This window comes from Perca fluviatilis, chromosome 11 (assembly GCF_010015445.1).
Source record: "Perca fluviatilis chromosome 11, GENO_Pfluv_1.0, whole genome shotgun sequence".
NCBI lineage: Eukaryota > Metazoa > Chordata > Actinopteri > Perciformes > Percidae > Perca > Perca fluviatilis.
The window spans coordinates 28,178,672-28,191,640 of NC_053122.1; the positions used below are offsets into that span (position 1 = coordinate 28,178,672).

Here is a 12,969-nt window from a genome sequence, read left to right on the forward strand (position 1 = left end):
TTGTAAAGTCGAACGGTGCTCAGTTAGCACAATGACATCATGTTAGGAAGCACAGCCGAAACCATTGGTCATAAACTAGGTAAGTAACAAACGATGCTAACTGCATTAATAACCAATGCCAAACGGTGCTGACTCACTACTATTTTAGTGATTTATAAGCAACCTGTTCCCAGCAGATTGTCACGTTACTGAGAATACAGCTGTAAGAAGATAATATGACGTGGAAGCTAACTCTGACAGCAGTAGGGGAGCGAACATAAACTTTAGCTTTCTCCATGAAGCTCCCAGCTACGCTAATGTTACCTCCCAACGCAGTTAGGAAACCAGAACGAGCTAACTATTGATAACATTAGCATTTTGGCTCGGTGGATGGCGATTTTAAAGTCATGTTAAAAATATTTTATTTGATAGCGCTGCAAACCCTTGGTGTTCTCTCAATGAGCTTCATGAGGTAGTCACCTGAAATGGTTTTCACTTCACAGGTGTGCTTTGTCAGGGTTAATTAGTGGAATTTTGTCCCTTATTAATAAAAAAGCAAAGGGTGGCTACTTTGAAGAATCTAAAATATAAGACATGTTTTCAGTTATTTCACACTTTTTTGTAAAGTACAAAATTCCATATGTGTTCATTCATAGTTTTGATGACTTCAGTGAGAATCTACAATGTAAATAGTCATGAAAATAAAAAATAAAAAACGCATTGAATGAGAAACTGTGTCCAAACTTTTGGCCTGTACTGTATTTATAAAAAAAAAGTCACATTCGAATAGTAATTTCAGCATTTGAATAGTATTGATATTTTTACTATTCGAATTTCGGTATTCATTCCAACAGCCCTAGAACATAGCAGCCGATTACAGTAGAAGAAGCAGTGAAGCAACGAAAGAATCATTTAAAGTCCAATTCATTCTTCTGCGTTAAATCAAGGCCGTAGGTACACAAGGAGGTACGGGGAGATACGGACCCTATGCTGGACCCTACTCCGTAGCCTGACGTGCACCTCTCAAAACATTTAACTCGCGGCGACGCAGACCGCAACAACTGTGATTGGTCCGCTCGGCCGTGGCTTGGTAGCGTTGCATTTCCCTCTACTCATTTCCTGGTTCTCCTGCTCCAAAGCTAATCCCTAATCAGTTTAGTATTCACAGATGACTTTCAGTCAGTCCGTTTTCACTGAACCCCTACCGAGGGTGCGGTGTTGGACGTTGTAATAGGATGAATTTCTCTGTAGGAATCAGTAACAAACAAAAAACCCACCTGAGGTGACCAGTCCAGACAGGTGACCACTCTGTTTTTAGTCCAGCGCTCATCTGCAAACTGTCTGTTCAGAACCAGCTTTGCACCTGCCTGCAAATCACTGCGAGGGACCAAAAGAAGAAGAAGAAAAAAAAAAAACGATTATCAACCCTACCTAACCATCTATCTGTCATTTAACTTCGATCTCCATTATTTACACATTTTTTCTTTCATGTGCCTCACCCCTCCTTATCCTCTAGGTCTCTGCCGCTGTAGTCGAAGCAGACGTCCACGTGCTCAGCCAGAGCTCTCTCCACAATTCTGCTGCCTCGCTCGAAAAACGACAGGAATTCCTCGGAGTGCAGGACCTGCAGCTTCTCTTCTTCTGTCAGCTCTTTGGGAGTGTCTATACACCGAGAATTCAATATAGAGATACAGAACAGAAATTAGCTTGCTTACTGGTAACATTGTGCTGGATAGACAGAAATATGCAAAAATAAAAATCAGTACTGGTAAATTGAGACTATTATTTCCCATTAATCTAGCACAGCACAGTGGACTGCTGGCACTCTTATTGGGATCTGTGGCATCAACAGCCAGCTCACACTCTGAGAGATTACAGGTTACAAACTTCTGTCCTTACCTTCCTCCTGCTCTTTGTGTTCATCTTTCTCATCCTGGGTATCCTCTGCTGTTGGGGGAGCAGTTGTATCCTCATCCTCTTCCTCATCTTGAAGACACACACACACACACAGACACAGACACACACACTTGAATTAGTTTATTTTTCCATTTTGATTAAGTCAAGGTTAAAGGTTGGGAAAACACCTATATGTGTATGTTTGTTTACCTGCTTTTTGATCGGTGTGTGTCACTGCCTCGGTGGTGGATGTCTGTGTTTCTTTGGAGTAGGACACCATTTCCTTTGGGACAAAGTCCACCTGGGTCACTTTGGACATTCCCAGCCTCACTGCTCCACGTCTATATACACACACACACACACACACACACACACACACACACACACACACACACACACACACACAATAGTAAAAATAAGCACACACGTACAAAGGTTTGCAATACGAAGCAGATCTGAATGCAATATTTACATGTAGAGACATAAATAATGATGTACAGACATAATATTAACACATTTAGACAAATCTAAGATGAAACCACAAAAAACTGAATAAAGTTGGAAGACAAGCTAAAGGAGAGAGGAGGAGCAGTACCCCATCAGCTCAGAGTCGGAGTGGAGTTGCAGAGTAGAGGGGTCAGGATCCCAATGCAATGTCCTAATACAGCCAAACCACCAGATGGTGTTAGTTAGAGAAAGACAGGACAGACAGACAGACAGACAGAAAGAAAGAAAGAAAGAAAGAAAAGGGGAAAAAAAAGAGGATGAAACCAATCACAAAAGACAGGCAAAAGGGAAGCCAATCAAGAGATGGGAAAGACAGAGAGAGAAAAGAACGGAGTGCGTGTTAATTGAGAAACGTCAGCGTGCCGTTAAAAAGGCAAAAGAGGAGACAGGTCAGAATTCATCAAGTATATTTACCATGGTAATACACACACTTGGCATGCAGGTACAAACCCCACACACACACACACACACACACACACACACACACACACACACACACACACACACACACACACAAACACACAAACACACACACACACACACACACCTTGGTCCTGCGTTTCCGTCCCCAGAATCTTGGCTTCCTGCATCGCTGCCCACTGATTTGTTGGAGGGAGACATGGGGGCGGGGACTAGGTAGTGAAACAGACACGTATCTTCTGTTACTACCCTCAGGGGCTGAGCTGTAAGTGCATGTTTGCAAGTGTGTGAGTCAACAGGTGAGTGAGTGAGTGAGTGAGTGAGTGAGTGAGTGAGTGAGTGAGTGAGTGAGTGAGTGAGTGAGTGAGGAAAGGAGGGTGGGAGGGAGGTATGGAAGTGTGTGTGAATGAGTTTGCATGCAGTAAGGAGGACAAAAAGACAGACAAAGGGGAGAGAAGAGAGAATGAAAATAAATGGCAGGCAGGTTTTAGGTGGCATGCACAAACAACAGTTAACATGTAAAATGTTGAGATATTGAGAGAGTGAGAGGTGTGCAGAAGTGGCAGTGACAGACACCAAGCTAGTCCAACAAGTTAGAGGAGCCTTTTATAAACACTGCAAATTCCATCCAGCAAACAACCAGAACATTATGGGAGATAAGTGAGGGTGAAAGCTAAAAAACAGAAGCAAGCAGGCATTGTGTGTTTACCGTGGGCTATGTCAGGGGTGATACCGACACTCTGCAGCAGCGCCTCTGCCTCCCTCCTCTTCCTCTCGAGGTCAGAGTCTTCATGACCAGCTGAGGACCCCGCCTCGGCGCCACGCTTCGAGTCTCCCTACAGAGTACAGAACACGCTAAAAACAAAGCAGCAGCCCAGCAGGTTCTTCGGTGAAAAATGAAATTAGGCGTTTTAAGTTATTGTTTCCACCGCTTACATCCTTCTTTTTCTTCTCCTCTTCTTTTCTCTTCTTCTCCTCTCGAATCTGGGCGATCCGTTGCTTCTTCCTCTCCAGTTCAGCCTTCAGCTCACTCTTGTCAGACATACTGCAGGAGGAAGAGAAGACGTTACAGGACATAAGAGACTCTTCAAGAAACACATCACTCCTACCTTTTGTTTTTTCGCTTTGACTTCTTATGAGTTATTTAATTACAGTTCATTTATTTGCTTCACTTATAATAAACCCTGACCAGAACCCTCAACTAAATATCTTGCAAGTGGGATAATAAATCCATTTTAAGGGATCCTTGAAGTATGACATTATTATGATCATATGACCTCCCTAAGTGCCCTGTGAGTCCATGTGAGCATTGAGGTGCATAGTATCTATAAACTAATTTATGAATCAGCCCTGCGACCGTCAAATATCACGATATTTTTGACCAAATACCTCAATATCGATACCACAACGATAGTGTAGTGTTGACTATTGGTGCTTTCACAAAATATTTACACAATGAGATTTTTGATAAATAATCATCAGTAATGTGGATATAATGACTAAGTGGGCAAAGATAAATAATAGAACAGTTACAACAGTCTGGTAAGTTCAGAAAATGACATCACTTTACTGTAATGCAGCCTTTAAAACCAGGAAAAGACAACACTTATGCCATATTACGATATCCAAAATCTAAGACGATATCTAGTCTCATATCACGATATCGATATAATATCGATATATTGCCCAGCTCTACGTTTAAGCCACACAAAAAAATTCACTTCAATTGCAAATGCTTCAAAACTACACGGCAGATCTAGCCTGGTTGACACCAGACCCTTCTCAGTTGTAACTGAGAGTGGGTCTGGGGAAGGTTCATTCACAGCCCATTTCCAGAGGGGGCGTCACCAACGGACGCCGCTCAAATGCCTCTGGGCGCAAGTGGATAGTCCTTCAACCAATCAGACCAACGATCTGGGTGACGTAGCAGCGACATGGGCATCTATGGGTTGTTGCGCTTCGGCGGCCGTAATGTTGAATGTAAACAAAAAGCTGCTCGCCGTCGCTGCGCTGTCGTCATCGTGTAAAGCCCGAATCAGCGGCTGTGATTGGTGCCTCGGTTTGGAAACATTGGAAATGGGCTTCAATGGACTCCTGGCCAGACTGACTTGCAGAGCACATCTCAAATTTGCCGGAAGTTCGTCAGGGTTTTCTCAGGCTACTGCAGATCTATTTTAGAGCCAAAATGATTAGCTGATCAGTCAATTAACCAAAAATGGAGAAAACAAATAAAATAGTAATAATTGGTCGCAGCCCTACTCTATCTGATGCAATTTTATCTTTATTTACCAAGCTGGTCAAAAACACTTTTTAATTAAACATTAGCACCAGAATCAGTTTTTCCAGTATGCAAAGCTGCAAACTCCACATAGGCCTATCAGCGCTGCAATACCCAGACTCTGATGTTTGGACCAGTAGTTTTGCAGTATTACACCGCAGCCCTGGGCCTATCATACTGGTAACATGTGAACACCAGCCAGCTGTTGATAACAATGTTCTCTTTATCTGTTTTCTCCATAATGACACACCTAACCGCGAATGACTGAGGGGGTGTATTATTCCAAAAAATATAAAGACTAAATTTAAGCTATTAGGCTAGGTAATTTATTATGAATTCCTCAGTTGTATTTACAAATAAATATTCTCAGTTTATTAGACTCTATGAGTTACATATTAAAAGTCAGAGCAAGCAGCGTTTTAAATGATGGTGTAGATAGTCATGCCAGCACACACACACACACACACACACACACGCACACACACACACACACACACACACACACACACACACGCACACGCACACGCACACACACACGCACACACACTCTTTAAATCACTGTTTCAGATTTGTGAAAGCTTTATTCTATTTGTGAAATGCAATAAAATGGAGAGTTCAATGCTTGTTTTGCATCAAGACCACATTGGGCCAGATCCAGATCAAGACTACATTATCCTAGAGAGGCTAAAGATGATTCAATTCCCTTTATTGTGAAATTGATGCGGGGGGCGGGGGAAGCAGTGGCATCTCCCTTTTTGCATTTTCACAAATAGAATAAAGCTTTCACAAATCTCAAAGTGGGTTTCAGACATCTTAAATGCTATAGCTACCTAAAATGTCTTAACAAGCTTTCACGAAAGTAAGAGGTGCAAAAAAACAGAGGGTCAGTCGTTCAGCAAAGTAAGTTACGTTTCCCTTAACTTTCCTCTTAACCTTAGCTAACTGTCCAATAGGGAAGCTGCGAATCGGAAGCTAACTTCAGCGTCGTTACAAACCGGTCATAATGATGTGCTAATGCTAATCCTATTATGTTGTTAGATTTGTGCCGTGAGTGTTCAGAACAGATGGACAACCGAGACGCTCCAACCGCTGTCATCAACCGCAGATAAAAAAAAAAAAACTAAAAAAAACTAGCTATTCTTCATCATAAATCGCTTATTTAGTGAACGTCAACTGGGTCAATTATTTGTCACACATTTGTATAATCTAGCTAATTAATGGCTACACTGTCTGTCAGCACAGAGAGCTAACGTTAGCATGCTAACGGTAATCTCCATGGCACCCGGCGGGCCTAACTGTCACAATGAGCGACTAACGGTAGAGTCTTAAACCAACGCCCGAGCCTCTCTGCTTTACTGTCCGTCTACTGGCACGTAGCTATACAAGCAACACAGTTATGGAGGCATGATAAAATACCTGATATCAGACGTTAGATTTAGGTAGACAGATGACGATATAATCCAGTTTTGTATGCGTTAGGTCCGAAGCGTAGACTGTATTAATATTAACAGTCTACGGTCTGAAGGGAAGGGATGGTGGTGGAGACTGATGATGCTGGAAGAAGAGAGCCAGGCCAGTAGTTTACTCCGCCGCGAAGAAGAACAACCGTTAAAGTAGAGTCCCCCTACTGACAGGAGGAGATACATTTTCCTGGAGAATTTCTCTCTGTTTGATGAGTTGTGTTAATCTATTATATAACCATCCACTGTTTGTTGGCGGCAGTCATGGAAAAAGTATTTCAATCCTTTATTTAAGAAAAAATATTATTCTACAAAAATAATCCATCACACATAAAGTCCTGCATTAAAAGCTGAAAGTAAAAGTAGGCCTACATGCTTTATTAGAGAAAAATATAGAAGAGAGAATAATGGGCTAGCTAAGTATTGATTATGCAGAATGTCCAATTCCAGAGTGTCGAATGATTATACTACTGGATAATTATTACTAATGTGTTAACACGTATGCAGCATTTTAATGTTGCAGCTTCCTGTACTGGAGCCAATTTTAGCCACTTTATATAGTAGTGTTTGGTTGTTTCAAATATGTCTTCCGATTTTATTAACTTATTTCAAGAAAAACCTTAATCTTCAAAGTAACTACCAACTATAACTGTCGAATATGTGGGGGGGAAACAATCAAATGTTAGCAGGGAATAAAGTGCATTTAGTTTTCAAACCCATGCAAATAATAACACACTAAATAAAATATAAATTCACACATATTTATTACCAGTAGTCAATCAATTCTTCTTCTTTTTCTATTGATTTTATTCAATACAAAATTGTTTGTGCATTTCTTATGAACACCCATGAAAAGATGAGTCAAAGTGTGGTTTTTCATGTGGAAAAACCGAGCATACTGTAAAAGCATTGTCTACATGTCTGTCCTGTACAACATTGGATCATTTGCATGATTTGAATTGTAGCCTTTGTTTTTAACGTGGATTTGCTCACAGTCCTGCCTTGGTTTGGTCTTGTGATTTAATGTGGTAGTCTTATGCTGCATAGAAGGTTCTCATTTGTTTTTACTCTGGTTCGGGAGCTGGATCGGCATAACGAAAGGGGTCATACAGGTCACGTGTGAAATCATAAGGGTCAAAGTAAGGGGCTTTCTGGGTGGCTGGTGCTTCAGGGACACTTTCTTCGGCTTTTGCTACTTCCTCTTTCTCTACTTTCTCTTCAGTGGGGGCCTCTGGCGTGGTAGTTTCCTGGATGGGGCGGGGAGGGTGATCGATGAGGCAGTCAGGGTCCCAGTATGGGTCACAGTCGTACTCCATAGCTTTAACAGTGATAGCAGGAGGGGGGACCGGGACAGACTTTTTGGGAGCAGGAGGAGCCGGGGGTAGTTGGGGAAGAGCAGCAGCTTTTACCTCCTCCCCTGTTTTGGGCCTGCAGGCGGGGTTGACTCGTGGGTCACACAGTACCGGAACAGCCCCCGTTGGCAGGTAGACGATCTGAGGTTTGCACAGTGGATCTTTGGGGTTACACAGATAGACTCTCTGGGCTTTCTCCAGAGGGTCGGGTGTAGGAGCAGGGGTGGTGGGAGGGGGAGGAGGCTGAGTGGTAGTAGAGGTAGTAGATGGTGCTGCGGTGGTAGTCAGTACACCCATAACACTTTGGTAACTGGAGGCATCCGGGCCATAGGTCAACTCCAAGTGACGCATCTGCTGATACAACATCCTGATCCTGTCGATCTCGTAGAGCTGATAAAACACAAAAACATATCATAGAAAATGAAAACAAGTTTTTTTTTTTGGCTGAATAATCCAAGAAGTATCACATACGTCGGAATCTCCAATCTACCTCAACTTACCCCTTCAATGTGCCCAATACTGTTGTAGTATCGGTAGTAGGACTGGAAATCAGGAGTGCCTCTGTACCACTTTGGGTCAATGTTCCTCTTAGGTCGAGAATTAGTCAAGAAATTATGTGCCTGAGCAAAGCCAATGTTAACCGGATTTCCTGTGGAAGAACACAGAATAAGTCTTTTTTATTTTACTTATTCGGTTTTTTAGCCATAACCCAGGTGACATAGAGACTAGATCTGTTCTTCCAGGGAGTCCTGGTCAATAATTATATGGGGGAAACAATATTTTTATTTTTTTTTATTTTTAAGATTAGCATTTAAAGTCTCATAGTACCAGTATTATTGATTATTGAAACATTAGCAGGATAACTATTATTTGTATGAAGAAAGTTAGTGCCAGCTATAATAGTCTTAAAAGCAGAGTGCCAGTGTTTTTCCAGAAACAGCTGCAATTTAATGTACTACTTTTATGTCTTGAAATACATTCACTTATACATTAAGTACAGTATTTTTTTTCTTAAATCATAACTTCAATATACATATAAAAATACACTTGTATCATAATGTGATTACAATCTGCAAGAAGGTGGCAGATTAATTACCTCCAGGATTCTTTACTTTCATCAGAGATGTTGCTTCTAGCAAACCTGGAGGGAGGCAGAGAATATATTAGACACCCCCAAACAAAATAACACTAACTCTGCAAAGCATTACACAGCAACTAAAAGAGACAACTTGTGACTATGTCAACAGTGCTGTCAAGAGCTACAATTGTCATTTTAACTTTTTATTGGTATGGTTCTCCCAAAGGTCAGATGGAATAAGAATTTCATTAATTTTACATAGACAAACCTGGCATCAATAGCACATAGCATAGTGCCCTCAACAGGGACACCTGGGAAATCATCCTGGACATCTGCAACTGCAATATCACAAACAACCTTCATTATTTAGTATTCTGCCTTACATCGCTGCTGTTATTCACAAAAGCCTATTAAGCATGTATATGCAAGTAAATGCATATTGAAAGCACAAAAAAGGTTACAAAATAAATCGATATGCAGGGACACTCAAAAGTATCACAGACACTAACCACTATATGAAGATATTGCTGGCAAAGCAAAAACTACCTGAATAGAAACAAATCACCTGCCAATAAGATTACATTTCCTGTGAAGTTGCTACTGGACCTTCCATGATTTCATGTCTGATATTCATTTATAACAATTTCAAAATTCTTCTTCGCGGACATTTTCTACACAGCATAAGCAATGCAAAGCAAGGGTTGCCTTATTTGTACAGTTCTACTTTTAAACTTGGCTGGGCTACTAGAGTGAAAAAAGAAACCTGCTCACCTGTTGTTGCATCTCACCCAGTCCTGTTCTAATCCACTGCACAACATAACTGTTCATAAATACTGCTGTTAATACCGGGGCCCTTCCATTGGCCACTGAGCTGCGAGTAGGCTTGACTCCACCCCTCATGCATTTTCTGTTGAGACGTGGACGAGCTCATTAGCACACTGAGGATGAACAAGCAGTAAAAGACCAACTTCAAACAAAATGGGACTCCTTGTAAAGCCACAAGGCACAGTCCTGTAACAGCAGGTCACCTTCTGGGTGCACATGCAGTCCAGTTTCTTAGCTCTTTCTATGGAGTCATAGTCTTGGATTGGATGAAGCCATCAGTGGAGGTAGCCTTTATCAATTAAAAAACATTATGTCTTTCTAAATCTATAGCTGCCAAACAAACAACATGTTCTGAATTTCTCTTGAATTTATGGACCAAATATGCAAAGATGGCGACATGCAACTGTAGACTAATTCTTGACAAAAACATGCCTGGAAGGTAAAAATTAACCCTCTGTCCCAAAACAGCTGGATATGTCCTTTTAACTTTGGTCTTGGGAAGTCAAAAAATAGAGGGTGAGCCAAGTCAACTGCTGTTTAAATCCCCTAGAAATATGCAGGAATTATGGGCTAGCTTGTCCAAACACCAAGTCACTGTAACACAGCCTGGGAAATTGTTGTTTAGAGACTTCAGACATCTTTTTTATTTTGTTTTACACATATTTCTAAATGCCTAGATATTAAAAATACACATACATTATACAAATACATTTAGAAATTATATTATTATTATTATTATTTCTGACCAAAAGCTCTTTTCCCTTGTATTATACTTTGTCTCCTTCCCGTCTCAATTGGAGACAAAATGTTGGGAAACTGATTTCACAATCAAGACAAAAACAAACAATATTCAAATGTTTGGAATTAAAAAAAAAATATTTAAAAAAAATGGGATACCAGTGTGATCCAGAATATAATGTGGTGGGGCCATGTTATAGAAACAACCACACATTTCAAATGTGAACTTGGATTACTGATGGTAGTAATTGATGATATATGATGTAATCCATTAGAGTCAAATGCTTTGTGTGTGTGTGTGTGTGTTTGTTTCAGCTGCCCCACTGGCTAGAACACGCAGTGGAGGTGTTCTGTCAGAATTGAAAGCCAAACACCTATCCCAGCTCAGCCAGGTCCTATATTTTTAGCACAGTGATTTTATTACATGTTCAAGTCATCTTTTAACTTTCCTCATTTTCATTTTTTCCTCAGGGATTGCCCGCCTGCTCAGTGTTTGTCATTTCAACAGTGAAGGAAATTCTATCCTTCAAACCAGCAGGTAAAACTGCGATCAAAGAGTTCAAGAAGGAGCCAGGGAGTCTATAGGGGCTCTGCCAGGTGGCTAATGGTGAACATCATACTGTAATTGCTCTGTGCACATGACAAAAATGGAAGGGTAGGGCACCTGTTACCTTAAAATGATATACATTTATTTTACCTGTACGCCTCACAAAATAAATCAACCTGTTTTACAGAAGGTGTAAGTAGGGTGAAAAACAACAACATATAATGCACTCAGGAATTTGACATTGTAGCACTTGTTTATAACTTCTATATATTGGCAATATTTAATAAACAAATTGAGCCATTAGTGTAGCACTTGTTACCAATGGATACAGTGAATCTGGATAAGCCTTGTGGCAGTTTGACAGTAAATTGAAGAGATAAACTCCCTGAAGAATGAGATATCATGCTGCAATATTTAAAAAAGTGACAAAACAGTACATGTTACAAAATGTTTACAATGTTGAATGAGATTCTAAATCATATCTCCATTGTTTTGAGATGGAAAAATGTAAATATGTAACATCCAGGCTGTTAGTTACACTATATTAAGACATGATTACCCGCGACCCGAAATCATTCTCCTTGGTGGCATTAAACACTTTTTAATAGCAGTGAATCACCTTGTCGCTCGACTATTTTTTATTTTAAGTCAAAGCAATTATGAAGAATAGCTCACAGAATATCTGCATTACTGCAATGTACAGCAGCTTTTGTTGCACAACTTTAACACCACCTTCAGGGTATCAATTATCGTAACTTGTGGCCCTCTGATCTTCAAGTGAAATTGCACCTTGTCCTGGAGCTCTCTGCAGGACACAAGAGGGTCAGCTCAAGAGTAATGCTTTTAGCTCTATACCATTCATTCCACAGCTATGCTAACCTCTGTGCTTGGGCCAGATTACCACTATGCATGTTAAAGGGTGGTGCTTTGTTTTCCTGTTGTAAAATTATGTAACTTTGCAGATGAAACGTCTCTCTTGCTTGCTGCAGAAGAAGATTTGCAGAGTCAAATGGGCTGAAAAGAGTAGCAAATTTGGTCTGGGCCAGTGACGGCCCACATAGTCCACTTCTTTTACTCAGCCCACACAAGAAAGACGATCTGTGGGTGGTGAAGATAACAGTTGCCAGAGCAGGATTGTGTATGGGCCATGATAAAGCCATCTCTCAGCTGATTGTATTAACACAGCTGGCTCTAAGGTGGTATTGGTACAGTGTAGGGCCAGACAAGGTTTATCACTGGTATAAGCCTGAGCTTATCCTCAGCTACGCCACATATCAACCACACTTTCCATCAGTGGTGGAAGAAGTGGGGTTAGGATTTTGATTGAGCAGCTTTGTTCCTATGATATTTTATTACACTATACTTTGCACATATTTGTGAATGGGAAGGGTTGAGGGACTTTTTTGGATGTGGAAATGACTGAACCCATGATAATTTTATTGCTGCAACTTTCTGTATGTGAATTATTGTAATTGGGTGTGAATGTGAATGCTAATGTCTGTAAAATTGCATGATCTGATGTTTTGTTTTGAATATTTATCGTTTTATCTACCTGCCCAGGGACTATACGGTGGGTGTTGTAATTGTTGGAGCTTGTATTGCAAGACAAATTTCCGTGTTCACGGACAATAAAGTGCTATCTATCTATCTATCTATCTATCTATCTATCTATCTATCTATCTATCTATCTATCTATCTATCTATCTATCTATCTATCTAAATAGCAATTGTGCTACAACCTGGTGCAATGCATCTCTCCTTGTTTTTATAAAATGTTAATGTTTAATTGTACACTGGCCCTGTATAAATAAAATTACAATACATTATGTAAGTATTATCAGCAAGATCTACTTAAAGTATCAAAAATACTCATTCTTCAGAAAATTGGT

The 12,969-nt window shown here is 40.5% G+C and overlaps 2 protein-coding genes across 5 annotated transcripts in view; both read right to left on the reverse strand.

Annotated features, from left to right (window-relative positions):
• Positions 1–6,668, reverse strand: part of LOC120568081 (dynein, cytoplasmic 1, intermediate chain 2a-like) — a 15,380-nt gene extending 8,712 nt beyond the window's left edge. The window contains exons 1-9 of one of the 4 annotated variants that reach the window (XM_039815278.1): positions 6,497–6,668; positions 3,739–3,847; positions 3,512–3,638; positions 2,930–3,014; positions 2,471–2,533; positions 2,086–2,216; positions 1,879–1,965; positions 1,479–1,641; positions 1,257–1,356 (exon numbers count right to left, since the gene is read on the reverse strand). In XM_039815278.1, the coding sequence (XP_039671212.1) occupies positions 1,257–1,356; positions 1,479–1,641; positions 1,879–1,965; positions 2,086–2,216; positions 2,471–2,533; positions 2,930–3,014; positions 3,512–3,638; positions 3,739–3,846 (864 nt within the window). In that variant the 5' untranslated portion in view covers position 3,847; positions 6,497–6,668. Of the gene's footprint in view, positions 1–1,256; positions 1,357–1,478; positions 1,642–1,878; positions 1,966–2,085; positions 2,217–2,470; positions 2,534–2,929; positions 3,066–3,511; positions 3,639–3,738; positions 3,848–6,496 lie in introns of all 4 variants that reach the window. The other 3 variants (XM_039815277.1, XM_039815280.1, XM_039815279.1) reach the window with 3 other exon arrangements.
• A 619-nt stretch (positions 6,669–7,287) lies between these two features.
• Positions 7,288–10,158, reverse strand: LOC120568084 (arp2/3 complex-activating protein rickA-like). The gene is made up of 5 exons (XM_039815284.1): positions 9,742–10,158; positions 9,239–9,308; positions 8,989–9,033; positions 8,393–8,541; positions 7,288–8,282 (listed from the first exon to the last, which is right to left on the reverse strand). Exons 1-5 carry the CDS (start codon positions 9,868–9,870, stop codon positions 7,605–7,607), a joined length of 1,071 nt encoding a protein of 356 aa, XP_039671218.1. The 5' UTR covers positions 9,871–10,158; the 3' UTR covers positions 7,288–7,604.
• Between the last annotated feature and the right edge of the window lie 2,811 nt (positions 10,159–12,969).